Raw genomic sequence first — 27579 nt, 5'->3', positions numbered from 1 at the left:
GGAGGGGACCCGCAGGGCCGACGTCACGTTCGGAGAGACCCCCCCCCCCAAAAAAAAAAAACCCTCGAACAGCTGCGCAGAGAACTCCAGAGCCGGAGAGGGACAGGGACTGAATCGCAGCAAGAGGGAGGGAGAGACCCCACCCCAAGGTGCAAAGAGAGGTTCATAGAGTCAGAGACGCAGGTAGAAGCGGGCGAGAAAGGGACAAAGATGGGGGGCGAGAGGGAGCGAGACCGCCGCCCCCCAGGAACAGAGGAGGGATTGGGTTAGGAGAGGCACTGCAGGGAGAGAGGAAGCGTCAAGCAGGCGAACTGAGGGACTGAGACAAAATGCATTTACCAAGACCGGCTGGCTCGGTGGATTGAGCTCCTCCCATGGACCAAGAGGTCCCGGGTTCGATTCCCAGTCAGGGCACATGCGCGGATTTCGGGCTCGATCCCCAGTGTGGGGCGTGCAGGAGGCAGCCAGTCAATGAGTCTCTCTCATCATTGATGTTTCTCTCTCTCTCTCTCTCCCTTCTTTGAAATATCTTTAAAAAAAAAAAAAAGATGGCCAGGGTTGAGAGAGAAATGAACTCTCCTAGAGAAAGACACAGCGGGGGTGATTGACAGAGACACCCAGTCACCGAGAGACAGAGAGACACTCAGAGACAGAGCCCAAGGCATTTGCAAAGACAGGTAGAGAGAGAGAGGGAGGCATTTGCAAAGACAGGTAGAGAGAGAGAGGGAGGCATTTGCAAAGACAGGTAGAGAGAGAGAGGGAGGCATTTGCAAGGACAGGTAGAGAGAGAGGGAGGCATTTGCAAGGACAGGTAGAGAGAGAGGGAGGCATTTGCAAAGACAAGTAGAGAGAGAGGGAGGCATTTGCAAGGACAGGTAGAGAGAGAGGGAGGCATTTGCAAGGACAGGTAGAGAGAGAGAGGGAGGCATTTGCAAAGACAGGTAGAGAGAGAGAGGGAGGCATTTGCAAAGACAGGTAGAGAGAGAGGGAGGCATTTGCAAAGACAGGTAGAGAGAGAGAGGGAGGCATTTGCAAAGACAGGTAGAGAGAGAGAGGGAGCATTTGCAAGGACAGGTAGAGAGAGAGGGAGGCATTTGCAAGGACAGGTAGAGAGAGAGGGAGGCATTTGCAAGGACAGGTAGAGAGAGAGAGGGAGGCATTTGCAAGGACAGGTAGAGAGAGAGGGAGGCATTTGCAAAGACAGGTAGAGAGAGGGAGGCATTTGCAAGGACAGGTAGAGAGAGAGGGAGGATTTAGGGAGCGGCCCCCACCCAAGGCCCAGAGAGGCCCACAGGATGAGTGACAGACGCAGATGGGAGAAAACAGCAAGAAAAAACGCTCAGAGACCAGGAACGAAAAACCCACCCACCAGAGAGCGGGCGCGCGCCAGGAATCCACGGGGAGGAGCAGCCCCCGAGAGCGACACCCCCAGAGCGACACCCCCAGGGGGAGACAGAGACAGAGATTAAGAGGCTCCGAGAGAAAAGTCAAGACTCGGGGTGGCCTCGGAGACACCCAGCTTCCCCGTGCACGGCTTGCTGGGTCCCCGCCCCCGAGTGCAAAGTTTGGGCATTGAACCAGAGTCACAGTCAGAGACACAGCGATCCGAGGGGTGCTGGGGGTACCGGGGTGCTGGGAGCCAGGAGGCGCTCGAGTGGGGGCCGGGCGACAGATTGGGGTGGGGGAGGGCACCGCTCCGAGGACGCCCCTCCCTCCGGCCAGCCCCCGGGGCGGGTGCGGGGCGCGCACGTGTGTGTGTGGCGGAGCAGGGGGAGGGTGTTTGGACGTCGGTCCGGCGTGGAGGGAGGGGGACGCCTTTAAGCCGAAACCCCGCCCCTCGGTCGTCATGGCAACGCCTCCCCCCACCCCCGGCTCCCACATTTCAGCAGGTGCCGGAGCCCAAGCTCCCACCACCGCCGCCGCCCGTGCCGCCGGCTGTGCGCGCCCCTGCCCCGGGCTCCGCGCCCCGCTCGCCCGCTCCCCGCAGGCGCGCCCGGGGCCCCGCTGCCCGCCCCGCACGCCCGCTCCCCGAGGTGCCTCGCCCCTCTCCTCCCCTCCTCGGGATCTCCCCGGGGCCCCTCGGCTTTCCCGAGGTGCCGGCTCCGGGCCCTTCCACCTGTTCCCCCCGCGAGGCAGGCACCTGGTCCCTGCGGCGCTCCTGGGGCCATGGCGGGCCTGGGCCCCGGCGGAGGCGATTCCGAGGGGGGCCCCCGGCCCCTGTTCTGCAGAAAGGGGGCCCTGAGGCAGAAGGTGGTGCACGAAGTCAAGAGCCACAAGTTCACCGCCCGCTTCTTCAAGCAGCCGACCTTCTGCAGCCACTGCACCGACTTCATCTGGTGAGGACGGGGCGGGGTGCCTGCGGGGCCAGGGCCCGGGGCGGAGACCCCTGCCACACGGGGTCCCGGAGTAATGAGGAAAGAGGGGGCTGTCATCCTGGCTCCGGGTCCTAGGCTGGGGGGCGGGGGGTTGGGTTCAGAAGGAGGAGGAGGTGCTGAGGGTCCTGGGCTCCTGGGTCTGAGGGAGGAGGGGCTGGGGGTCTGAGGGAGGAGGGGCTGGGGGCCAGAAGGTCTCTGGGTTCTAGAGAGAGGAGGGGGCTGGGGCTTAGACTCCTGGCTCCCGCGGGAGGAGGGTCAGAGGCCGCCTGTGGCTCGAAGATGGGGGTGGGGGGAGGTGGCCCAGGTTCCCCTTTTCTGCACTGACCTCAGCTCCTTGCCCCTTGCAGGGGCATCGGCAAGCAGGGCCTGCAATGTCAAGGTGAGCGCTGGGACCCGGACTCCCGGGACCCTCAGGAGGGGGCAGGCCGGGGCCCCGCAGCCCGGGCTGCTTGACACACGTGTTCTCTGGTCCCCAGAGAGGCGCGGGGGAGCCCGGGGCGGGGGGTGTGGCAGAGCCGCAGCCTGTGGCGGGGCGGCAGCTCTGGCGGCGGGGCCACCGCGGAGGTGGTGCTGGGGGCCCCTCCCTTGGCCGGCTCCAGGTGGGGACAGATATTTGGAGAATCTGTTGCCATGGGAACGGGGAGATTGGGAAGGGGAGGGGGGCTGAAGATGCAAAGTCAGAGCCCTACTCCCCCCCCACCCCCCACCCCAGGCTGCCGTCACCATGACAACATCAACCGGTCCCAGGCAGGGGCAGGACGGGTGGGGTCAGCCCTGGGCGGGTGGTGGGGGCCGGGTGGGGCCCGCAGTGACAGGGGGGCGGAGAGGGGGGCGAGTCCCCAAAGCACCAGCTGCCAGGCTGGGAACAGAGTGAGTCAGGAAGGGGGCGGCCGCAGCGGGCGCCCCCAGACTCACTCCTGCCCAAGTGGCTGCTCTCTGTTCCGTCCAGGACTCTTCTGTGGGCTTCCTCTCTCCCCTCTCCCTGCCTGCGCCCTTCTGGCTTTCTCCTCTCCCTCTGTGGCCTGTGTCCATCAGCGGGGTCCTAGTCTCTCTGTGTGTCTGCCTTTCTCTCTCTCCCTCTTCCTGTCTCTGCTTCTGTCTCTGTGTCTCTGCTCTGTGTCTGTCTGTCTCTGTGTCTCTGTGTCTCTGTGTCTCTGTCTCGCCGGCCTGTCTGTTCTCTGCCTTTCTCTCTGTGATGCTCCCATTCTGTTTCTGTCTTGAATGTCCACCTCCCAGTCTCCCCATTGAACTCTCTGGGGCAGGGTTTGCGCCTCGCTGGCGTTCTTCCTGTTCTTCCTGTCGGGGTCCCTCTCCTTCTGACTCCCTGTCCCCGGGGGTCTCTCTGATTCTCGCCTCCAGTCTGCAGCTTTGTGGTGCATCGCCGATGCCACGAATTCGTGACCTTCGAGTGTCCAGGCGCCGGGAAGGGCCCCCAGACGGACGTGAGTGCCCACACACCTGGTGGCTCCTCCTCAGGCCGCGCCCCGCCCTCACCCCCTAGGCGTCCGTCCCAATTTCTCCTGCTATTTTTAAGGCTGGGAGGGGAGAGGGGGGGGCTGGAGAGATAGGGGGAGCCGGTCTGGCCCAGATTCCCTGCCCTTGGCCTGGAAAGGGGGGGAATCAGAGGGGACTGAGTCAGGCGGGGGACACAGGTGGGGGACAGAGGGAAGGCAGGGGTGAGGGGGCCAAGGACTGGCGCTGGAGGCGGGGCTGTCAGCCGGTGCTCATGAGATTTAACAACAGAGCTGAGGGGCAGAGGGAGAGAAATGTGAAGCAGGCCCCGGGATGCTGAGATAAGGAGAGAGAATCTCAGAGATGCAGGAAAAGATAGAGGCTTGGGTTGAGAGAAAGAGAGAGAGAGAGAGCGCAACGCACAGGAAGAAGGCAAAGGGGATGTGGACAGGCAGACAAGGACGGAGACACTCAGAGACAGGGGTGCAGGCACGCAGAGAGCTGAGGACAGAAAATGGTGGGTATGGAAGACAGCCGAGGTTCTGAGAGAGGGAGGCCCGGAGAGATCCGGCAGTACCCATGCACACACACGTGCACACACAGATCCCCAGTGCGTGCACACACATATGCACATCCCCATGTGCACGCACACCTACATATAGTTCTCCATGTGCATGCACACCTACATATAGTTCTCCATGTGCACGCACACCTGCATATACAGTTCTCCATGTGCACACACACATATGCACATCCCCCATGTGCACACACACCTACATATAGTTCTCCATGTGCACGCACACTTATACGCACAGATCCCCATGTGCACGCACACCTACATATACAGTTCTCCATGTGCACACACACTTATACACACGGATCCCCATGTGCACACACACCTGCATATACGGATCCCCCATGTGCACACACACCTACATATTCAGTTCTCCATGTGCACGCACACCTACATATACAGATCCCCATGTGCATGCACACCTACATATAGTTCTCCATGTGCATGCACACCTACATATACAGTTCTCCATGTGCACACACACTTATATGCACAGATCCCCATGTGCACACACACCTACATATTCAGTTCTCCATGTGCACGCACACCTACATATACAGATCCCCATGTGCACAGACACTTATACATACAGATCCCCATGTGCACACACCTGCATGTACAGGTCCCCGTGTGCACACACACGTATACATACAGGTCCCCATGTGCACACACCTGCATGTACAGGTCCCCCATGTGCACAGACACCTGCATATACAATTCCCCATGTGCACACACACGTATACATACAGGTCCCCATGTGCACACATCTGCATGTACAGGTCCCCCATGTGCACAGACACCTGCATATACAATTCCCCATGTGCACACACACGTATACATACAGTTCCCCGTGTGCACACACACTTATACATACAGATCCCCATGTGCACACACCTGCATGTACAGGTCCCCATGTGCACACGTGTGCATATACACTTCCCCATGTGCACACACCATGATGTATAGATCCCCATGTGCGTACACGCACATATAGTTTTTTATGTGTGCACACACAGATACCTACAATTTCTCCCTCCCTCCCCAGCCTCACCCCTCAGGGTCTCACAAAAACAGCCCATCCCTGATCCTCCCCTCACGGTCTGTCTGGCTTCAGGGTTCTTTTCTCTGTGCCCCAGTCCCACTCCCCTCTAAAGTGGGGCCGACCCGCTAGTGTTGAGCAGTAGAGTCTTCTGTGGACAGGCCTGTCTGTGTGTCCAAGCCTGAAGCCACCGCCTCCTCGCCAGGGAGCGCTTGAGAGGGGCTGGGGTGCCTGAGGGAGGGAACTCTGAATCCCCTTCCATTTGAACGGGTTTAAACTTAAATTGCCACACGTGCACAGCCTCTACCTCCCGGGTCAGCAGAAAGCTAGACATCCCAGGCTTGTTCTGACAGTTCAGCGAAATCAGGCAGGTGAGGAGTCTTGCCCAGGGTTAGAGATGGTTTTCTGATGAGTAGATGGAGAAAGAGGCAGGGACACGGCCGCACACACAGAGACATCTATGAGTCATGTTGCCAGCTTGTCAAGTGAGAACATGGAAGTTTCCGTAGAAGACGGGACTTCACAGAACATGTATTGAGCACCCCTGTCTCCCAGCATCCACAAATGGTATCCATCAGCCGCCTCCCCTGCCCACCTCCTCTGCCAACGCCACGGATTTACCCCATGTTCGTGGCGCACACTCAGCAGGGATGGTGAATAGTGGAGGATTGAATCCGCACAACAGCTTATGGGGTTCGGTACTGGTCCTGTCTTCGTCTGACAGAGACCCCCCAAGCCAGACGCCTGGGTTCCAGTCACAGCACCTCCACGTGTGGGTTCTGTGACCTTCCAGAAGGCAGCTTACCTCTCTGTGCCTCCTGGGTTCCCCGCCTGTAAGCTGAGGGAGCTGGGAGCTAGATCATCATGCCCACCTCATAGGATCGCTCTGAGAAGCAAATGAGTCAAAGACTTGGGACCGTGCCTGGCCCATGGCAAGAGACGAAATGTGAGTTATCGTCGTTGTTAAAGTTATTGCTGTTGCCGATGCCGGAACAGAGGGGAATGGTGAGGAGGTAGTCTTTCCTCTCCATCCATCTGGCGTCATTTTTCTTCTTCATGCTTTAAGGAGATTTGTTATTGATTTCTAGAGAGAGAGGAAAGGAGAGGGAGAAAGACAAGCATTGATGCAAGAGCAAAACATCCATCAGCTGCCTCCTGCACACCCCCTATTGGGGAGTGAGCCCACAATTCAACCCAGGCATGCCCCCTGACCAGGATCATCCAACTAGCAACTTTTCTTTTTTTAAAAATATATTTTATTGATTTTTTTACAGAGAGGAAGGGAGAGGAATAGAGAGTTAGAAACATGGATCAGCTGCCTCCTGCACCTTCCCCACTGGGGATGTGCCTGCAACCAAGGTACATGCCCTTGCCCAGAATCGAACCTGGGACCCTTGAGTCTGCAGGCCGAGGCTCTACCCACTGAGCCAAACCGGTTAGGGCGAACTAGCAACTTTTCATGCTGCGGGATGACACCCAACCAACTGAGCCACATTAGTCAGGACTCTTCTTAAGGCATATATATATATATTTACTGATAGAGGAAGGGAGAGGGAGAGAGAGAGAAACATCAATGATGAGAGAGAATCATTGATTGGCTGCCTCCTGCACGCCCCCCACTGGGGATCGAGCCCACAACCTGGGCATGTGCCTTGATTGGGAATTGAACCTTGACCTCCTGGTTCATAGGTCAACTTTCAACCACTGAGCTATTTCGGGGGGCTGGGCTTCTTAATGCCTTCGATCTCATAAGTAACATGGGTCAAAGGCTTACATGCTAAGGGCCTCACAAGTATGACTTCCATTTAGTCTTCACAAGACCCCTTGCAGGGAGGGCTCACTTCCCTGACCTCCCCCCGACCCCCATTTTATTTATTTATTTGCTTGTTTGTTTATTTAAATATATCCTCATTGACTTCCGAGAAGAAGGGAGAGAGAGAAACATCAATGATGAGCGAGAACCATTGATCGGCTGCCTCCTGCAGGCCCCGAAACTCGAGCATGTGTCCTTGACTGGAATAGAACCCTGGACCCTTTAGTCCGGAAGCCAGTGCTCTATCCACTGAGCCAAACAGCTAAGGCACCCCCCCCACCCCCACCCCCCCACTCCTCCCTACACACACTTTATAGGAAGGAAGCCTGGGTCTCAGAGGGGACTGGGGCCCACAGAGCTGGGTACTGGGCAGAGTTAAAATGTGGACCCTGCCGCCTCTCCCTGGAGCCCAGCACTGTCCCCTTTGCATAAGGGACTTTCACCTTGAGAATAATAACAGCTTCTACCCCTGGGCTCGCGTGTGCCCGCCACCCTGCTGGGGGCGTTCACTCCCAGCATCCCGTTCGGCAGGCAGGAGCCCTTTGATTCAGGATCAGCTGAGTATCTTCAGAAGCCAGAGCACAGAAAGAGACCTCGGCCGGGGCGCCACCAGCACACCCCCCCTGCCACCCAAGTCTCCTCCGACATAGGATCGCCACTGAGCTGCCAAATGCATAGAAGCCCCGGCATGTCCTGAATTTTCACCCTCCGATAACTCTTGCCGGTGCATACTTCGCACAAGGCAAACATCAGATGATTTAACACTGCGACCTTGGGGGGGGGGGGGGGGAGCGAGAGAGCTTTACTGGTGCCCTAAATTCTCGCTTAATTGGACTCAAGACAGTTAGCAAGGCTTCAAGATATAGATTGTTTATTTCCACTGGGCAGAGAAGGGCGCTACGGCTCACGATTGGACGTGAACTTGCCCCAAATCGCACAGCTCGGAAATGGCCTAGCTCTTAATTCAGAGCTATGTGGGGGCTGCAGTGAAATCACTGATAAGGCCCTAGCCGGTTTGGCTCAGTGGATAGAGTGTCTCGGACCAAGAGGTCCAGGGTTCAGTTCTGGTCAAGGGCGTGTACCTTGTACCTGGGTTGCAGGCTCCTCCCTGGGGGGTCTGGCCCCAGCGCCTGCAGGAGGCAACCAATCCATGTGTTTCTCTCACATGGATGTTTCTCTCTGTCTTTCCCTCTCTCTTCCACTCTCTCTAAAATTCAACGGAAAAATATCCTCGGATGAGGATTAAAATAATAATAAAATAAATGTTAAAAAAATTAAAAAAATGAAATCACTAACAACCACCACAGCAATACTGAGCACATTTAACACTCTGGGCCCTGCTGTGTGGTTTACACTTAATGCTTCATGTAGGACGCCGGGGGCCCTATAACTGACAGGTCAGATTCTCCATCCCACCAGGGGCCCAGAGAAGGCAGATGGTCAGCAGGCAGTGACAGAGACGGACCGTGAATGATCAGGAGCTCATAGTGGACCACAAGTCCTCAAAAAACAGCCTGTGTGAGTTGTTAGGTGTGGGGGTTATGGGACTTTGGAAGCCTCACCTCCTTCAGGCATGTCCCAAATGCCACCTTGTTTGTTAGTAATGCCTTCTACTTGTCCACTATTTCAAATTTCAGCACCCACCTACTCCCCGCCCTCACCCCCCCCCCCCAATCCTGGCAGGCTCCTTCCTTCCTTCATTTCTCTCCAGAGCACCTATTACCATCCACAATACAATATAATTTATTTGTCATTCTTATATTCTGTCTCCCTCCACTAGAAAGCAAAGGCCATGTGGACAGGAGTGTTTTGGTTTTTATTAAAAATAGGAATTGCCCTAGCCCGTTTGGCTCAGTGGATAGAGCATGGACCTGCGGACTGAAGGGTCCCGGGTTCATTGCTGGTCAAAGGCATGTACCTTGGTTGTGGGCTTGATCCCCGGCCCTGGTCAGGGTGCGTGTGGAAGGCAGCCAATCGATGTGACTTTCTCACATCGATGTTTCTCTCTGTCTTTCCTCCTCCATTTCACTCTCTCTAAAAATCAATGGGTGCCCGGCCAGTATGGCTCAATGGTTGAGCATCGACCTATGAACCAGAAGGTCCCAGGGTTAGATTCCCGATCAGGGCACATGCCCAGGTTGCGGGTTCAATCCCCACTATGGGGAAAGCAGGAGGCAGCCGGTCCATGATTCTCTCTCATCATTGATGTTTCTCTCTCTCTCTCTCTCCCTTCCTCTCTGAAATTAATAAATATATATATATATTTTAAAGTTAAAAAAAAATAAAAATCAGCCCTAGCTGGTTTAGCTCAGTGGATAGAGCGTTGGCCTGCAGACTGAAGGGTCCTGGGTTCAATTCCGGTCAAGGGCACGTGCCCAGGTTGCGGCTCGATTCCCAGTAGGGGGTTTGCAGGAGGCAGCCAATCAATGATTCTCTCTCATCATTGATGTTTCTATCTTTCCCTCTTCCTTCCTCTCTCTCTAACAATCAACAAAAATATTTTTAAAAATAAAAATCAATGGAAAAATATCCTCGGGTGAGGATTAACAAACAAAAAAGAAACTAAAAATTAAAAAATGCCACCAATTGCCGAATATTAATTAGTATCCTGCTACTTTGCCGAATTCATTTGTTAGATCTAGTGGTTTCTCGGTGGAGTCTTTAGGGTTTTCTATGCGCAATATCATGTCACCTGCGAACACTGACAGTTTTACATCCTCCCTTCCAATGTGGATGCCTTTCCTTTCTTCTCCGTGGCTGATGGCTGTGGCTAGAGCTCACAGAACCATCTTGACTAACTTGTTCCTGATTTTAAGGGAAACGCTTTTCGTTTTTGCCCATTAAGTATGGCGTTGGCTGTAGGTGGACAGGGGGTTTAATTTGTTTTGGTTCACGGCTGGGTCCCGGCACCTAGCACAGAGCCTGGATGGCACACAGTGGCTGCTCAATAAACGCTGAGGAATGAGGGAGAGCCAGGCAGGAGGAGGAAGAGCTCCCAGGGCTGCTCGCGGAGGGTTCAGACACCCCAGCCCGCCCTCTGACCCGCCCCTCTGCGCCCCCAGGACCCCCGGAACAAGCACAAGTTCCGCCTGCACAGCTACAGCAGCCCGACCTTCTGCGACCACTGCGGCTCCCTGCTGTACGGGCTGGTGCACCAGGGCATGAAGTGCTCCTGTGAGTGAGTCTGCGCTCGCTGCTCCAGCCAGAACCCAGAACCGGGGTTGGGGGGTGGGGGGGCGCGCATCTGGGGCCCCTGCAGAAGCGCAGCATCTGGCTTCGGGGAAATGCCGGGGAGTGGAGCCCCGGGTCCCGGCGGGGCCTGAAGCGCTGCCTCTGGTTTTGTCTCTCCACACCCCCCCCCGCCCCTCCCTTAACCCCCAGGTTGCGAGATGAACGTGCACCGGCGCTGTGTGCGCAGCGTGCCCTCCCTGTGCGGCGTGGACCACACGGAGCGCCGCGGGCGCCTGCAGCTGGAAATCCGAGCTCCGACGGCGGATGAGATCCACATCACGGGTGAGGCCCCGCCCTCGGAGGCCCCGCCCACATCCAGACCCCGAAAGACCACGCCCCTCGGAGACCACGCCCACACTGGGCCCCGCCTTCAGAGACTAGCACCACTTGGCCACGCCCCTTTGAGCTGGCGCCCCCGTCCCCGCCTCTGGCAACTTTCATTCCCCTTTTTCCCTTCATTTTTTTAAAATATATTTTATTGATTTTTTACAGAGAGGAAGGGAGAGAGATAGAGTTAGAAACATCGATGAGAGAGAAACATCAATCAGCTGCCTTCTGCACATCTCCCACTGGGGATGTGCCCGCAACCGAGGCACATGCCCCCGACCGGAATCGAACCTGGGACCCTTCAGTCCGCAGGCCGACGCTCTATCCACCCAGCCAACCCGGCTAGGGCTTCATTTTTTTTTTTAATTATTGATTAAGATATTACATATGTGTCCTTATTCCCCCCCCCATCGACCCCACCCCCCTAATCATGCCCTTACCCTCACCCTCACCCCCTGTTGTCTGCGTCCATTGGTTATGCTTATATGCATACATACAGGTCCTTTGGTTAAGTTCTTTTAATGGCCATGCAAGACCTCAAGGTCCTTGAGAGGGAGGGGGTGAGAGAATGGCCAGGTCCTGACTCCTGGGTCCTAACGGAGGAAGGTCTGATTTTGGGGCAAAGGGCTCTATGCCCTGTCTTCTGCGTACTGGGGAGGGAGGTAGACAGCAAAGACTCCTGGGCCAAGAGAGAATTTGGAAGTGTCCATGCAGACCAGGGGTGGGTTAGGGGCCTCTTCCTGGATCTCTAACCCCATCTCCCCTCCTTCCCCTCCCTGTCCAGTCGGTGAGGCCCGCAACCTCATCCCCATGGACCCCAACGGTCTGTCCGACCCCTATGTGAAACTGAAGCTCATCCCAGACCCTCGGAACCTGACAAAACAGAAGACCCGGACAGTGAAAGCCACGCTGAACCCTGTGTGGAACGAGACCTTTGTGTTGTGAGCCTCGGGTTCAGGGGAGGCTGCGAAGGCTGACAGAGGATGATCTGAGGGTCCTGGTGGCTCACAAGCCCCCCAGAGAGCAGCTGGTGGGAGGGGTTGGGGTAGCGGGAACGCCCAGAAAAGAGCAGAGAAGGAGGGGGAGAAGGAATAGAATGGTTGGGGGAGAGGAATGGAGATGCAGAAGCTGAGAAACAGACAACTATGTATTCAATCGTCATCAAAGCCCAAAGCCCCCCCACTTTAGAGTGAGACAGAGATGAGGAAAAGTGGGGGGGAGGAGGAGAGAAAGAAAGAGAGAGCTAGCTTAGTTGGTTAGCCGTGGTCGGCAAACTGCGGCTCGAGAGCCACATGCGGCTCTTTGGCCCCTTGAGTGTGGCTCTTCCTAAGCCTTAGGAGAACCCTAATGAAGTTAATAACAATGTACCTACCTATATAGTTTAAGTTTAAAAAATTTGGCTCTCCAAAGAAATTTCAATCGTTGTACTGTTGATATTTGGCTCTGTTGACTAACGAGTTCGCCGACCACTGAAGCATTGTCCTGATAACACCATGGTTGAGGGTTCCACCAGTCCTCAAACTGTTTAAACAGGGGGCCAGTTCACTGTCCCTCAGACGGTTGAAGGGCCGGACTATAGTTTAAAAAAAAAAAAACTATGAACAAATCCCTATGCACACTGCACATATCTTATTTTGAAGTAAAAAAACAAAACGGGAACAAATACAATATTTGTATTTGCATGTGGCCCGCGGGCCGTAGTTTGAGGACCCCTGGATCCCTGGTCAGGACACATACAAGACGCAACCAACGAATGCACAAGTTGATGTTTCTCTCTCTCTCTCTCTCTCTCTCCCTAAAATCAATAAGGGAGAGAGAGAGAGAGAGAGAGAGAGAGAGAGAGAGAGAGAGAGAGAGAGAGAGAGAGAGAGAGAAACCCTAGAACGAGACAGACCGAATAGAGGAGTTTGGGAGCAGAGGGGTGGTGTGATGGGTGATCAGGTGGCAGGGAAAGAATTGACACAAAGGCAGGGACAGAGAGCGGAATAGGACAGAGACCTGGGGGCAGGTATGGGGAGGGGCCAAGCCTGGGGGAGTCAGAGAGAGCTCTCCAGGCAGGGCCCTGGTGTGGGAAGACCCTTCACAGACCCCAGCTCTCTGGCTTCGCCTGCTGCCCAACAGGGGATGGGGAGGGAGCGAGGCAGCGGCAGCAGGGCCCCTCACTCTGCACCCCCCCACCCCCACCCCACCCCCGTTCCCGCAGCAACCTGAAGCCGGGGGACGTGGAGCGCAGGCTCAGCGTGGAGGTGTGGGACTGGGACCGGACCTCCCGCAACGACTTCATGGGCGCCATGTCCTTCGGGGTGTCCGAGCTGCTCAAGGCGCCGGTGGACGGCTGGTGAGGGCCAGGGTGGGCGGCGGGCGCGTCCACCTCCCTCTGTGTGTGGGCTCCCTCCTGCGGGCCGACATCACTCTCCCTCCCGGTCCCTCTCCCCTTATCTCACCCTTTCTCTCCATCGCTGTGTCTGCCTCTGTATGTCAGGTACAAGTTACTGAACCAGGAGGAGGGCGAATATTACAATGTGCCCGTGGCCGATGCTGACAACTGCAGCCTCCTCCAGAAGTTTGAGGTACCCAGCCCAGCCCGCGCCCCCCGCCCCCCACCCCTACACGCCCAAACGCCTACTGGTCCTGGGACTACAATTCCCAGAAGGCCCTGGGGCTCCTTCCTTGGCTTTTCTAAGGGGCTCCTGCCTCAAGGTCTGATGGGAATTGGAGTTCCTATTCATCCCTGCAGCTTGGGAGTTTGGGGGGGGTGGGTGTCCCCCACCTCCTACCTCCCTGGGGCTCTGACTCTGGCTTTCTCTCCCTCCCCCCCAGGCCTGTAACTACCCCCTGGAACTCTATGAGGTGAGTGGCGCTGAGACCTGGAATGGAGACAGTGTCATTCCTGGGATCTGTGTGTGTGTCTCTCTCTCCCCTAATATCGGTCTTCATTTCCGCACACATGGGCCGAACACATACCAGGTGGCAGGGTTATGCTTGCTGAGTAGTCCTAGGTGAGCCTGACTCTCAGGTAACTCCCCGAGGTAGGGACACAGTCACAGGTATGATAACTTAAATCCCAGGGTGATGTGCTAAATCGGAGTCCAGGGCACTAAAGAGGCACAGACTAACCCAGTTTAAGGGGAAAGGTAGTCAGGGAGGACTTCCCTGAGGAGGCGCCACCAGAATTGATCCTGGAGTTTTTCTATGTATTTATCAGGGTGGCCTCGCTCTCCTCCATTCCTTTACTCACTCACTGAGCACCTGTTTCTGGAAGTGTCAGATATGCCAAGCCCTGTGCTGGCATCTCCTCTTTCAGTGTCGGTGAAAGCTACAGAGAAATTCACCCGCAGAAGGAATATGTTTGATGATGGAGGGCCTCGGGCACTGGGCACCAGGGAGGTCCCGGAGGTACCTGGCCCTGCCTGGGAGACTCAGAGAAAGCTTCCCAGAGAGGTGGGGCCTGGAGGACTTGCAGGGTTCCCCAGCAAAGGCGAGGGACCCCGGGCCAAAGAAGGAATGCTTTCTCCCTCATTTATCCGTTCATAAAACGTTTTGTCGAGCCCCTCTGTGGGTAAGGCAGGGCCCTCATCACCGGGGATAGAGCGGGGAACAAGAGAGGAAAAACATTCCTGCCGCATGAGGCTTCACGCTGAGAAAGACGTGAAACAAAATAAACGAGAACATGTTAGAAAGCAATGAGCCACGTGGAGAAAAATCAGCATTAAGGAGGGTAGGGCGTGTCCTGGGAGAAGTGTTTGTGGTTTTAACTGCAGTAAGCAGAGAAAGGTTCACTGAGAAAGGGCAGGGAGGCAAAGATGGGAGGGAGGTGAGAGTGAGCCACGAGGAGAGGAGAACGGAGGAGGGCCTTCCGGGCAGAAGGAACAGCACGTGCAAAGGCCCTGAGGTAGGGGGCAGGCCCACAGTGTCTGCTGCACAGCAGGGAGGACAGGCTGGCGGCGGGGGAGAGCAGGAGGTGGAGCCAGAGAGGGAAGATTGTGGAAAGAGCCTTGTCATTCATTGGAAGGATTTTGGCTTTTAAACTGAGTGAGATGGGAAGGCTATCGCGACCACACGGGTGGAGCAGCAGGCCCAGGGCACAGGGGTGGTGAAGATGTTCAGACTCTGGGTCGGCTCTGAAGGTTGAAGATAGGAACTGCATTCCTGAGACCGCCCTCCATTCAACACCCTCTTGCTGAGACCGCTTGTGTTCCAGACCACGTGCTGGGTGACGGTGGAGAAACAGGAAGGAGGCAGACATAATCTCCCATTAATGGACTTTGATTTCTGGCTCTTCTTATTGTCCACTGTGTGACTTGGGGCAAGTTACTTAACATCTCTGTGCCAGCTTCCTCTTCTCTAAAAGGGGGTGGGGTGGGGTGCTAACAGGGTTTTCCAGAGGCTTAATGGCATACTGTAAGCTCTAGAAGGGTTATTTAAATAATAAATAAACCCCCTGGCTCTGGAAAGTCCTAGAAAGTTCTTAAGCCAAGCAGGGGGCGGGGACAACTTTTATTTACTCTCCATCTCTCCCCACCCTTTTCTTTCTTTCTTCTTTTTTTAAAATAAATTTTTATTGATTTCAGAAAGAGGAAGGGAGAGGGAGAGAGAGATTGAAACATCAATGATGAGAGAGAATCATTGATCAGCGGCCTCCTGCATCCCAGTAGGGGCACTGGGGATCGAGCCTGCAACCCAGGCATGTGCCCTTGACTGGAATGGAACCCAGGACCCTTCAGTCCGCAGGCTGACAACCATCCACTGAGCCAAACCGGTTAGGGCTGGATGCTGTCTCTCTTAGGGGTACCCCCCCCCGTCCCTGTGGGGGTTCTGACTACCTCGGGGTCTCTCCCTTTCTCGCAGCGGGTGCGGATGGGTCCTTCCTCTCCCATCCCTTCCCCGTCCCCTAGTCCCACCGACTCCAAGCGTTGTTTCTTCGGGGCGAGCCCAGGACGCCTGCACATCTCCGACTTCAGCTTCCTCATGGTTCTCGGAAAAGGCAGCTTCGGGAAGGTCGGATTCCCGGGACTCTGGGGGGGAGGGGAGGGTGTCTGGAGGGTGGTCACACTTCTGGTCCTCGGCCAGGAATAGGACTGAGTCCCCGAAGTGGGTTGGATGGGGCCCCTCAGGTCCCTGGAGAGGAGACACATGAAGATGTGAATTGCAGAGCATTTGAGGTCTTGCTCCAGGGCGTATGTCTTCGGTTTAGCTCAAATAAACTCACTAAAATTTTATTTTATTTTTGAATATATTTTTATTGATTTCAGAGAGGAAGGGAGAGGGAGAGAGAGATTGAAACATCAATGATGAGAGAGAATCATTGATCAGCGGCCTCCTGCACGCCCCCTACTGGGGATCGAACCCGCAACCTGGCCATGTGCCCTTGACTGGAAGCGAACCCAGGACCCTTCAGTCCACAGGCCAATGCTCTATCCACTGAGCAAACCAGCCAGGGCTAAACTCATAACAATTTTTTAAATGTTTTTAAAAATATATCTTTATCGATTTCAGTGAGGAAGGGAGAGGGAAAGAGAGATAGAAACATCAATGATGAGAGAGAATCATTGATTGGCTGCATCCTGCATGCCCCCTACTGGGAATCAAGCCCGCAACTCAAGCATGTGCCCTTGGCTGGAATTGAACCTGGGACCCTTCAGTCTGCAGGCTGATGCTCTATCCACTGAGCCAAACCAGCTAGGGCTACCAGTGGTTCTCAACCTTCTGGCCTTTTAAATACAGTTCCTCATGTTGTGACCCAACCATAAAATTATTTTCGTCGCCGAAACCGGTTTGGCTCAGTGGATAGAGCGTCGGCTTGCGGACTGAAAGGTCCCAGGTTCGATTCCGGTCAGGGGCATGTACCTGGGTTGCGGGCATAGCCCCAGTAGATGTGCAGGAGGCAGCTGATCGATGTTTCTCTCTCATCGATGTTTCTAACTCTCTATCTCTCTCCCTTCCTCTCTGTAAAAAATCAATAAAATATATTTAAAAAAATTATTTTCGTTGCTACGTCATCACTGTAATGTTGCTACTGTTATGAATCGTCATGTAAATATCTGATATGCAGGATGGTCTTAGGCCACCTCTGTGACAGGGTTGTTCGACCGCCAAAGGGGTCGCGACCCACAGGTTGAGAACCGCTGGAAACTCCTAACAATTTTTAAAAAGAAAGATCAGGATTGCTTTCCCTGAGGGAACTTTTGGCAAAGGCAGGGCACCAGATCCCCGGAGAGGGAGAGGAAGGGCCTGAAGTTATTTTTTTCCCCTGTGTCCCCGAAACGGAGGGCCAGGGACCTGCACCCCTGGGTGTCCCAAGACCGACTGGGCCTTTGGGCCTCTGTCCCCAGGTGATGCTGGCAGAGCGGAGGGGCTCCGAGGAGCTCTACGCCATCAAGATCCTGAAGAAAGACGTGATCGTCCAGGATGACGACGTGGACTGCACCCTGGTGGAGAAGCGCGTGCTGGCTTTGGGGGGCCGAGGCCCGGGGGGCCGGCCCCACTTCCTCACCCAGCTCCACTCCACCTTCCAGACCCCGGTAAGGAGGGAGGGAGGGGGCGAGGCTGGCTCCAGAGCCCCGCCTTCCCTCCCGTCCCCCCCTCCATGGATCAGGGACCTGCTCCAGGATTCTGAGCTGAAGCCAAGGCCAAACAGCTTCATGCTCTGAATGGGCGTGGCCAGATGGATGAGCCTCCTAGTGGGCGTGGCCAGCCCAGTGGGCCCTGAGTGGGCGGGGCTAGCTGGATGAGCCCTAGTGGGCGGGGCCAGCCTGATGGATCCTGTGTGGGCGTGGCCCCAGCGAGCTTGCCTTGAGTGTTGAGTGGGTGTTTTTGAGGAAAGGATTGTTGAGTAAAGGGGTGCGTGAAGAATGTCTTTTGAGTGGGTGAGCCCAGAACTGGGCTGGGAGAGTAGGTCGCCTCACTCTTGGATTCTGAATGAAGGACTCATCAAATAGAAGGATTTCCCAAGATTGTGGAATGGGACGAGGAGGCTGAACCATCAAGGGTTTGAGAGGGTGTGACTCTACTTCCCAGAGCTCTGAGTGGGCGTGGCCAGCTTCCTGGATCTTCATATTATTACGAGAGGCCCGGTGCACGAAATTTGTGCACTGGGCGGGTGTCCCTCAGCCCAGCCCGTGCCCTCTCGCAGTCCAGGAGCTCTTGGGGGATGTCTGACTATTGGCTTAGGTCTGCTCCCGGAGGCGCTAAACCAGCAGCAGGACATCCTTAGCGCTGCCGCCACCACGGCTGCGCTCACCGGCCATGAGCCCGGCTTCTGGCTGAGCGGCGGAACCCCTGTGGGAGTGTACTGACCACCAAGGGGCAGCTCCTGCATTGAGCGTCTGCCCCCTGGTGGTCAGTGCGGTCATAGCGACCGGTGATTCTGCTGTTTGGTCGATTTGCATATTAGGGTTTTATTATATAGGATCGTCATCAGTATCATCACTTGCAGGTGAGGCGTGTACCTGTTGGCTCCTAACAGGGGGCCAGAACGGCTGCATGTGTGTGTGAGTGGCTGTGAAAGAGGTTTGGGATTCCAGCAAATAGTGCATCTTCTTCTACTTCTTCTTCTTCTTCTTTAATTCTCAAGCTTCAATTCTGAGAGGACGGGACCAGAACACCTGTTGTTCTGAGTCACAGGCCATGGGGCAGGTGGAGATTCTGAGTCGGCCTTGTTAGAATATTTTGGGTCACGGTGGGCGTGGCCAGTTGCTCTGGGTTTCTGATTGGGTGGCCCCCCCAGCCTTTCATGTTTGTCTCCGGTGAATAGGAACCACCCATTTAGAAAGACAGCTGGGCTCACTTCCAATGCTGGGCGCACAGGCTGGCATGGACCGGCTGGTGGGCGTGTCCTTGCCTCTAAGACCCGCCCCCTCCCCCCCTGACCCCCCCAGGATCGCCTGTATTTTGTGATGGAGTATGTCACCGGGGGCGACTTGATGTACCACATTCAGCAGCTGGGCAAGTTTAAGGAACCCCATGCAGCGTGAGTCTCGGCCAAGGTGAGGGTGGAGGGAAGATGGAAGGCTTGGGGGCGGGGTCCAGCCATTGACCTCTGACCCCACCCCCGCCTCCAGGTTCTACGCGGCAGAAATCGCCATCGGCCTCTTCTTCCTTCACAATCAGGGCATCATCTACCGGTGAGCAGCCCCAGGCCTTTCCATGGAGGGGGTCAGGCCCCTGGAGGGGAAGGGATTTGGACCTAGGCCTCTAGCCCATTGAACTCCATGCCTACTCACCCCACACCCGCACCACAGGGACCTGAAACTGGACAACGTGATGCTGGACGCCGAGGGACACATCAAAATCACCGACTTCGGCATGTGTAAGGAGAATGTCTTCCCCGGGAACACGACTCGCACCTTCTGCGGGACCCCAGACTACATAGCACCCGAGGTAACCCTAACTCCGCTGCCCTGGGCGCCCTCCGAGTCCGCTGAGTGGGTGGGGCTGGTTGCCTAGTATTCATATTTCGGGGATCCTGACCCTGGGGTCTTTAAAAAAAAAAAAAAAAAAAAAAATATATATATATATATATATATATATATATATATATATTGAAATTTTACAGAGAGGAAGGGAGAGGGATAGAGAGTTAGAAACATTGATGAGAGAGAAACATCGATCAGCTGCCTCCTGCACACCCTCCATTGGGGATGTGCCCACATCCCAGGTACATGCCCTAGACCGGAATCGAACCTGGGACCTTTCAGTCCACAGGCCGACGCTCTATCCACTGAGCCAAACCGGTTAGGGCTAAGATATATATTTTTAAATTGATTTCAGAGAGGAAAGGAGAGGGAGAGAGAAACATCAATGATGAGAGAGAATCACTGACCAGCTGCCTCCTGCACGCCCCCTACTGGGGATCGAGCCGGCAACCTGGGCATGTGCCCTTGACCGGAATTGAACCCAGGACCCTTCAGTCCCCAGGCCGAGGCTCTATCCACTGAGCCACACCAGCCAGGGCTGACCCTTGGGGGTCTTTATATGAGTGGTGGATGTTCTCATGGAGAGCAGCTCCGAGTGGCCTGAGCATTCCAAGTGGGTGGAGCTGGGCCTCTACATAGGTAAAGGGGGCGGGACCTGCGGGTGAACGTTGGTGGAGAGTGGGACCAGCTCGTAGGAACTCCAGGAGAACACGGCCTGTGACTGGACTATTCTAAGAAGGCGGAGAGGATTTCCAGTTCGTTTGAGTCGGTGGGGCCCATCCCCCTAGAGCACTAAGCCAGTGGGGGCTGCCTCCTGAATATTTCAGGTGCGCAGGGTGTACGCTGGCTGTGTAACGGGGTAGAGCTAAGGATCTGACTGCACCTATAGATAGTGTGTCTTCACTTTTCTGTGGGAGGAGGAGGTAGTGTGGGCGGTGCCGTCTTTGATCTTTCCAGGTGACTCAATGCTAGTGTCTGAGTAACCAAGATCAATGGTTTCAAAACCTGGCTGGTAATCAGAATCGCCTGGGGAGGTTTTGAAAAAAAAATACACACACATTCCTGCCTCTGACTCTGGCCTACTGAGGTTGGAATTCTTCGGGGCTGGGCATTTCTATTATTATTTTTTTAAAAATATATATTTTTATTGATTTCAGAGAGGAAGGGAGAGGGAGGGATAGAAATATCAGTGATGAGAGAGAATCATTGATCAGCTGCCTCCTGCACACCCCACACTGGGGATCAAGCCCGAAACTCGGGCACGTGCCCTGACCGGGAATTGAACCATGGCCTCCTGGTTTATAGGTCAATGCTTAACTATAGAGCCAGGCCAGCCGGGCAGAATTCCTATTTTTAAACAGTCCCCTAGTTGACTCTGAAATGCATTTAAGAATCTCTGGTCTCTGAATTTGAAGCCTTATGCCCCTGATACAGTAATGAGTGGGTCCAGTTACTTCAATATTCTGGGTGGGTGGAACTTGTGACTTGGCCCTTAGATGGTCTTTGTATTTGGGACCAAAGGGACATCCTAAGAAGGTCGAGTTTGTTTCCCAGATTCCCCAAAGAACGGAGCTCTGGCCAAGCTATCCTGGGTGGGGAGAATGTGTATTGAATACCCTTAGAGTGGGTCGGGTGTCCAGGGGATGAAGCCAGAAGGGTCCTATGTTTCTTAAAGCACAAAGCATGGGTTCTTGCCTTCCATTCTCTCTGCCGCTGTCCCCCATAGATTATTGCCTACCAGCCCTATGGGAAGTCTGTCGACTGGTGGTCCTTTGGGGTCCTACTGTATGAGATGTTGGCGGGACAGGTAAGGAGCTGGGGAGAGGCTGACTGGGCTAAAGGCAACAGGGAGTGAGGCGCCACCTTGATCTCAGGAAAAGCCTGGAAGGAAGGTCTGTAGTGTCAGGAAGTGCTAAGAGGTGGGTATAGGTCATGCCCAGATAGCGCTGTCCGTGGTCCTGAAGTACCGTCTTCCCAGAATGCCACCCCTTTCAAAGAACGATGCTTCAAATGCACAAAATAAAAGGATGACAGAGGAAATCGATCGTATTAAAATATGACCACCAATACTTTAAAGGTTTAATCGAACCTAATTTAACCAACTAAATAAATCTAATTTCAATATAGACAGTTGCCTAAACATTAAACATTGGGATGTGGACATATATGTGATGTCCTGTTAATGAACTAAATTGTAATACATTTTAAAAAAATATATTTTATTGATTTTTTTTTTTTTTACAGAGAGGAAGGGAGAGGGATAGAGAGTTAGAAACATCCATGAGAGAGAAACTTCCATCAGCTGCCTCCTGCACACCCCCTACTGGGGATGTGCCCGCAACCAAGGTACATGCCCTTGACGGGAATCGAACCTGGGACTCTTCAGTCCACAGGCCGACGCTCTAGCCCAGGGGTGGGCAAACTTTTTGACTCAAGGGCCACAATGGGTTCTTAAACTGGACCGGAGGGCCAGAACAAAAGCATGGATGGAGTGTTTGTGTGAACTAATATAAATTCAAAATAAACATCATTACATAAAAGGGTACGGTCTTTTTTTTTTTTTAGTTTTATTCATTTCAAACGGGCCGTATCCGGCCCGCGGGCCGTAGTTTGCCCACGGCTGCGTCTAGCCACTGAGCCAAACTGTTCAGGGCGTAACACATATTTTTAAAAAAATCCTCACCCAACGGTATTTTTTTCCATTGATTTTTAGAGAGAGTGGAAGAGAGGAATGAGGGGACGAGAGAGAGAAACATGGATGTGAGAGAGACACATCGATTGGTTGCCTCCTGCAAATGCCCTGCAACCAAGGTACATCCCCTTGACCTGGAATGGAATCCACGGCCCTTCCATTCATGGGCCTACATTCTGACCACTGGACCAGGGCTAAGTAGTAATATCTTGCAGGAACAGGAAGTACATAGGAAGGCCTACCAGTCATTTTGAGATAGAGATAACCGATATTTTGAGATATCTGCAACTCTAATGTGATAAAAAAAAAAACCCAACAACACCCAACTATATATATCTGTGATTTCTCTTGGTGATAAAGCCACAAGTATTGCGGTGTTGCCCACATGCATAATTGAATGGAGTGCTGCATTCCAGTTAGACATTTAAAAAAAAATAAAGATGCATTTCCCTCCCTGCAAGTTTACAGACCCCCTCAACTGAATAAAAACTCTCTAGGCCCCATGTTAAAAATCCTTGCATTCGTGTGGCCCTTCCTATCCCCAGGAGACCGGAGACCTCTCGCCCAACCAGAATGCTGGCGCAGCTTGTCCTGCGGCTTTCCCTCGCTTCCGTTTAAATGACATATTGCCTCACCAACACCCTGCTGATTTACACAGCAGATACAGGGAGACAGAGCCGCAAAGATAGGAAGTCGTCGAAGCACTGGGGAAAGAGGGGGGAAGATAGAGCTTTGGTGGTTTGCTCACATTTTCCCCTAGAAAGTGAGGAGGGGCGGGGGGATTGTGTGCATGGTGGGGGATGAAGGCGTGGAGGCTGGGGAGAGATCGTCCGTCCGTCCGTCCGTCCCCGACCTGCTACCCCCCCTGCTTCCCTCCTCAGCCCCCCTTTGACGGCGAGGACGAGGAGGAGCTGTTCCAGGCCATCATGGAACAAACCGTCACCTACCCCAAGTCGCTCTCCCGGGAAGCCGTCGCCATCTGCAAGGGGGTGAGAGTCCCGACTCCCAGATGGTCCCCACTCGCACGCCAGGCGCCCCGCGGCCGCCCTCCGGGGCTGCCCACACAGCCGCTGTGCATAGCGATTAGAGGGGCTCCTACCCCTCAACCCTGTTTCCGCCTGCTGGAAACCATTTATATAACACAGCGGTTTGTTAGGACAATAATTGACTGCCCACTGTCCCCTCCTCCCCCTGTTCAAGCATGGCCCCTGTCCCACCCGCCTCTGCCGCCCCCACTCCCGGGCTGGAGGCAGGGCCTGCCTCTCCACAGCCAGGCGGCCCAGGTGAGCCTAAGTCGCCAGGTGTCCTCCGTGGGATCTTGGGCCAGTCAACGGTGCTCTGTAGCCTCGTCCCCTCTTCCTGAGTTAATGCGGGAGCGAGCGTGTAGCCTAGAGCAGCTTTCCACAGGTGTCCCCGCGCCTCTGGCCCCTGCCTCCCTGTCTCTCTGACTGTCTCTCTCTCTCTCTCTCTGGGTTTCTGTCGCATGCTCTGCCTCCATCTGCACACGATGGGGCTTCTGTGTCTCTCCCTTTCCTGTGTCCTCCGGTGTCTCTGTCTACCCCTTCCATCTCTGTTCTCTCTCTCTCTCTCTCTCTCTCTCTCCCTCTCTCTCTCTCTCTCCCTCTCTCTCTCTCCTTCTTCCCCCCACTCACACACACTCTGGGTCTGGGCCGTCTCTCTCTGACTTCCCTCCTCCACTCTTTCTGAGTCTGTCTTCATATCGGGTCCGCGTGCCTCCCTCTGAGGGTTTGTCTCGCGGGTCCCTGTCCCCTGCCCCCTCTCCTCCGTGGCCTGTGTTCTCGGGGTCTCTGCCCTCCCTCCTGGTTCTCCTCCTCTCTCTGGATCTCTATCGCACCCCTTTTTTTGGGGGGGCCTTTAATCTTTCTCTCTCTTTTCCTCTCCCTACCCCCTACCCCCTCTGCCTCTCCCATCCTCACCCTCCCCTGTCTGGGATCCCCCCCCCCCCCACCTTGTCCACTTCCTCTCGGTCTGGGTCTCCGTCTTCCTCTTTTTTTTTTTCTTTTTTTTTTCCATATCGGGCGGGTCTTTGTTCCTCTCTCTGGGGGTTTGTCTCTTGGGTCTCTAATCCCCCCTCCCTCTGCCCCTCCACCCCCCTCTCTGATTCTGTCCTTGTCCACTTCCTCCCTTTCTGGGTTCCTCTGGCCCTCACACCCTCACACCCTGATATTTCCTTCTCCGTCTGCCCTTGGGTCTGTGGGCTTGGATTCCATCTACCCCATTCTCACTCATCCCCTCCCCCTCTCTGCCTTTCTCCCCCCCGCCCCCCAATGCTGTCCCCCCTGCTATCCTTCCATCCTCGGATCTCTATGCTTGTGTCTCTCTGTCCCTCCGTCCTTGTCTCTCTCCCCCTCTTTCTCTGGGCCCCCCTGTCTGGGACTTGTCTGTCCGTCCGTCTCTCTGTGTCCCCCACAGTTCCTAACCAAGCACCCGGCCAAGCGCCTGGGCTCGGGGCCCGATGGGGAACCCACCATCCGAGCTCACGGCTTCTTCCGCTGGATCGACTGGGAGCGGCTGGAGCGGCTGGAGATCCCGCCTCCGTTCAGGCCCCGCCCGGTAGGTCGCCTTCCAGAGCAAAACCTTGGTCCCTGGGGGTGGGGGTGGAGGTGGGGTGGGTGGGGGGGCACCCAGGAGCCCCAGTACCTCTCTGAGGAGGGGGCGCGGGGTTCCCTCTGCGGAGACCCCCTGAAGGAGGACACAGAGGCCACAGGGATGTGCAGGGATCCCGGGGAGACAGGAGACGGATCTGGGGGGGACAGAGACAGGTACCCCGCGAGCGGGCAGAACGTCACGGTTCCTTCCCCGCGCCTCCCAGTGCGGCCGCAGCGGCGAGAACTTTGACAAGTTCTTCACGCGGGCGGCGCCAGCGCTGACCCCGCCGGACCGCCTGGTTCTGGCCAGCATCGACCAGGCCGACTTCGAGGGCTTCACCTACGTGAACCCGGACTTCGTCCACCCCGACGCCCGCAGCCCCATCAGCCCCGTCAGCCCGGCGCCGGTGCCAGTCATGTAATCCCGCCCTCCGCCGCTAGGTGTCCCCACGGCTCCCTGCGCCGCGCAAGCCTCCTGCCCGACCTCCCCGCCTCCCGAATTCTAGATCCTGCCCCCCAGCCTTCCGGCCCCCACCCCTTGGGGGCTCGGTGCCCCCTGACAAGCGTCCCCCACTCCACTCCACAGTCTCTAGAGCCTCCCCGGGCTCTAGATGCCGCTGCGCTGAGCCCCAGATTCTCACCCGCCGCCGTGTTCTGGACTCGGATCCCCCAGGTTCCAGAGCCACCCCCCCGACCCCCCACTCCACGGGCTTCTAGACTCCGACCTGGTAGCATCTCTGCCTCCTTCTTCTTTCCGTTCTTTTTCATTCTGGGAAATAGTCTCATGGGGTGGGCTGTTCCAGACTCGGGTTCCAGGACAAACCCCCCCCCCCACTCCGAGGCCCCGCCCCCCGTCCCCCGCGCCCCCTCCCCCATTCTGGAGTCCATGGGAGGCTGTGCCCCCGCGCTCCTGTGCCCTCTTCCACGCCCCGGGGATGCCTGGGGGGTGCGGGGAGCCTTTCCCCGGCTGTTCTCAATCAGCTTTCGTTCTAGACTCCCCCCTCCTAACCCATCCCAGTCCATCCCCCCCCCCCCGCCCCCGCCTGCCTGGTGCATGGCTCCAGTCCTGCTCGGAACCCCGCCCCCACCCCACGCCTGCCACTCTCGGGGACTCCCCCAGCTCCTCTCCTCTCTGCCGCTCCCATCTGGCCACAGCTGCTGGAGAATAAATTTGGGATGCTGACGCCGAGGTGTCCGGATGTTGTCTTCTCAGCTGGGAGAAGGAAGGGGGTGCGGAGGTGGGACAATGACTGCACTTAGAAGCAAACTGAGAGAATGGAGGGTGGGGGGCGGCAGACAGAGGGAAAGGGCCCTACTAGTAGCCGGTGTGGCTCCGTGGCTAGAGCGTCGGCCTGCGGACTGAAGGGTCCCGGGTTCGATTCCAGTCAAGGGCACATGCCACTGGGTTGCGGGCTCGATCCCCAGTGGGAGGCGTGCAGGAGGCAGAGCCGATTCCATGATTCTTTCTCATCATTGATGCTTCGATTTCTCCCTCCCTCTCCCTTCCTCTCTGAAATCAAAGTGCTGAGAGCCTGGGAAGGAGAGACAGGACTGAAGGGCACACGTGCCCAGGGAGAGGGCGATGCACAGGGCATCAGGGAGGGACAAGCTTACCCGGGAGCGCCGCACACTTACCCGGGAGCACCTCACGCGCTCCCAGACACACGCTGACACCCAGACACTGGAGAGCCCTGAGCGGGGAGATGAAAGGCAAACATCCCACGGGGACACCCGGGGGTCGGATCAGAGGGACGGACCCCAGGACACAGAAACCTAAGCGACCAGAACCCGTGAGCTGCAGGATCAGCGACAGAGACGGCAGGCCGACGCTCCAACCGGGCCTCCTTCCCTTGACCCACTTGCGAGTCGGGGGAGTGGAGAGGACAGCGCAAAAGGGACTACCCATCCCAGCAGACACCGCGGCGGACCCTTCCCCCCAAGTGCAGCCCCTCGCCGCCAGGGCTGCTGGGAGTTGTAGTCCCGGGCCCGGGCCGGCCGGTGGAATGGTGTGCCTATATAACTGCGTTTGGAAGGACTGAGCCCCAAAGCTTCGTGGGCTCCCTCGGGGCACCCCGGCGTCTCTTCATCCCTTTTGGGTTTCCGGGACTCAGTCTAGTTGGATGCTGGGGTTTCCCCTGTCTCCCCCAGCACCGCCGCGGTACCCCGAGCCCGTGTCCGCCGCCCCCAGCCCCCGTCCGACCCTCGGCGGGCGGCCTGCCCCTTTAAGAGTGGCCCCGCTGACATCACGGCGGGGGGCGGGGGGGGGGGCTGGCCCGGCTCCTGGCTCCGCGGCGGCTGCAGGACCCAGATCGCTCCGCGCCCGCCTGCTGCTCTGGGGACCCCGGCCCGGGACGCCCCCTCCCGCTGCCTCCAGCCGCCCTGACCCCAGGCTCCGCCCCAGGCCCGGCCAGAGCCCCAGCCCTCCTCAGGGGACCCCAAGGATTGTCGCTCCTCCCAGGGTCTCTCTCTGTCTCTCTGTCTGTCCCTCTGCCTGGCTCAAGGTGTCTGGGTCTCAGCATCCCTCAGCCCGAGGCCTCTGAGCGCCCCGGTCTCCTTGTGCCTCTGCGCGCCTGGCCTCCCCACTTCCTGCGCCCCAGCCTCGGAGCTGGGGAAGCGGGGGTCTGGGGCCCGCTCTCTGCCCCTCCTGCTCGCTCTCTCTCTGTCTGTCTCTTAGGCCATCTCTGGGTCCCCTCCGTCTGCAGCCCTGCGAGGCTCAGGACTGCTCAGCCTCGAGGTCTGGGGGTGCCTGGGTCCCCCGCTGTCTCCCACGCCTCCGTGCGCCCCTGCCTCTCCGCGCGCCCCTGCCCCGGTCCGCGCTCGGCTCGGTTTCCATCCTCGCTCTCCCTGCCTCCCCCATCCTCAGGGCCCAGCGCCCCCTCCCGCATCCCTCCCCGCCCCTCCCCTCCCTCCCCGCCCCTCCCCTCCTCCGCGGCAGCCAATGAGCGGCCGCGGGTCCCAGCTCCCGGCGTCGTCCGCCGAGTGAGGCCGCGGGCGCGGGGGGTGGGGGGTGGGAGGCCCGGAGGGGGCCGGGACGCCGGGCTCCGGGGCGGGGG

The 27579-nt window shown here is 56.5% G+C and overlaps 1 protein-coding gene across 1 annotated transcript; it reads left to right on the top strand.

The window, feature by feature from the left end:
- The first annotated feature begins 1987 nt into the window (after positions 1-1987).
- PRKCG (protein kinase C gamma) lies at positions 1988-25369 on the top strand. The gene is made up of 18 exons (XM_036318502.1): positions 1988-2336; positions 2723-2754; positions 3735-3817; positions 10316-10427; positions 10635-10766; positions 11596-11752; positions 13015-13149; positions 13294-13381; positions 13632-13661; positions 15660-15809; positions 17144-17332; positions 18689-18780; positions 18872-18934; positions 19052-19190; positions 20952-21032; positions 22799-22906; positions 24351-24491; positions 24751-25369. The coding sequence occupies exons 1-18, from the start codon at positions 2167-2169 to the stop codon at positions 24946-24948; spliced, it is 2100 nt and encodes a 699-aa protein (XP_036174395.1). The 5' UTR covers positions 1988-2166; the 3' UTR covers positions 24949-25369.
- The last annotated feature ends 2210 nt before the right edge of the window (positions 25370-27579 follow it).

This window comes from Myotis myotis, unplaced genomic scaffold (genome assembly GCF_014108235.1).
Source record: "Myotis myotis isolate mMyoMyo1 unplaced genomic scaffold, mMyoMyo1.p scaffold_m19_p_70, whole genome shotgun sequence".
In the NCBI taxonomy this organism is placed as follows: Eukaryota; Metazoa; Chordata; class Mammalia; order Chiroptera; family Vespertilionidae; genus Myotis; species Myotis myotis.
The sequence above is the reverse complement of the archived record's forward strand: the minus strand, read 5'-3'. Positions and strand labels throughout refer to the sequence as shown.

Bases quoted from the DNA above. Each gene is read 5' to 3' on its own strand.
- PRKCG (XM_036318502.1), top strand. From the start codon at position 2,167: ATGGCGGGCCTGGGCCCCGGCGGAGGCGATTCCGAGGGGGGCCCCCGG. The intron at 18,781-18,871 runs GTGAGTCTCGGC...CCCCGCCTCCAG, and splicing joins TTTAAGGAACCCCATGCAGC to GTTCTACGCGGCAGAAATCG. The intron at 19,191-20,951 runs GTAACCCTAACT...TGTCCCCCATAG, and splicing joins CAGACTACATAGCACCCGAG to ATTATTGCCTACCAGCCCTA.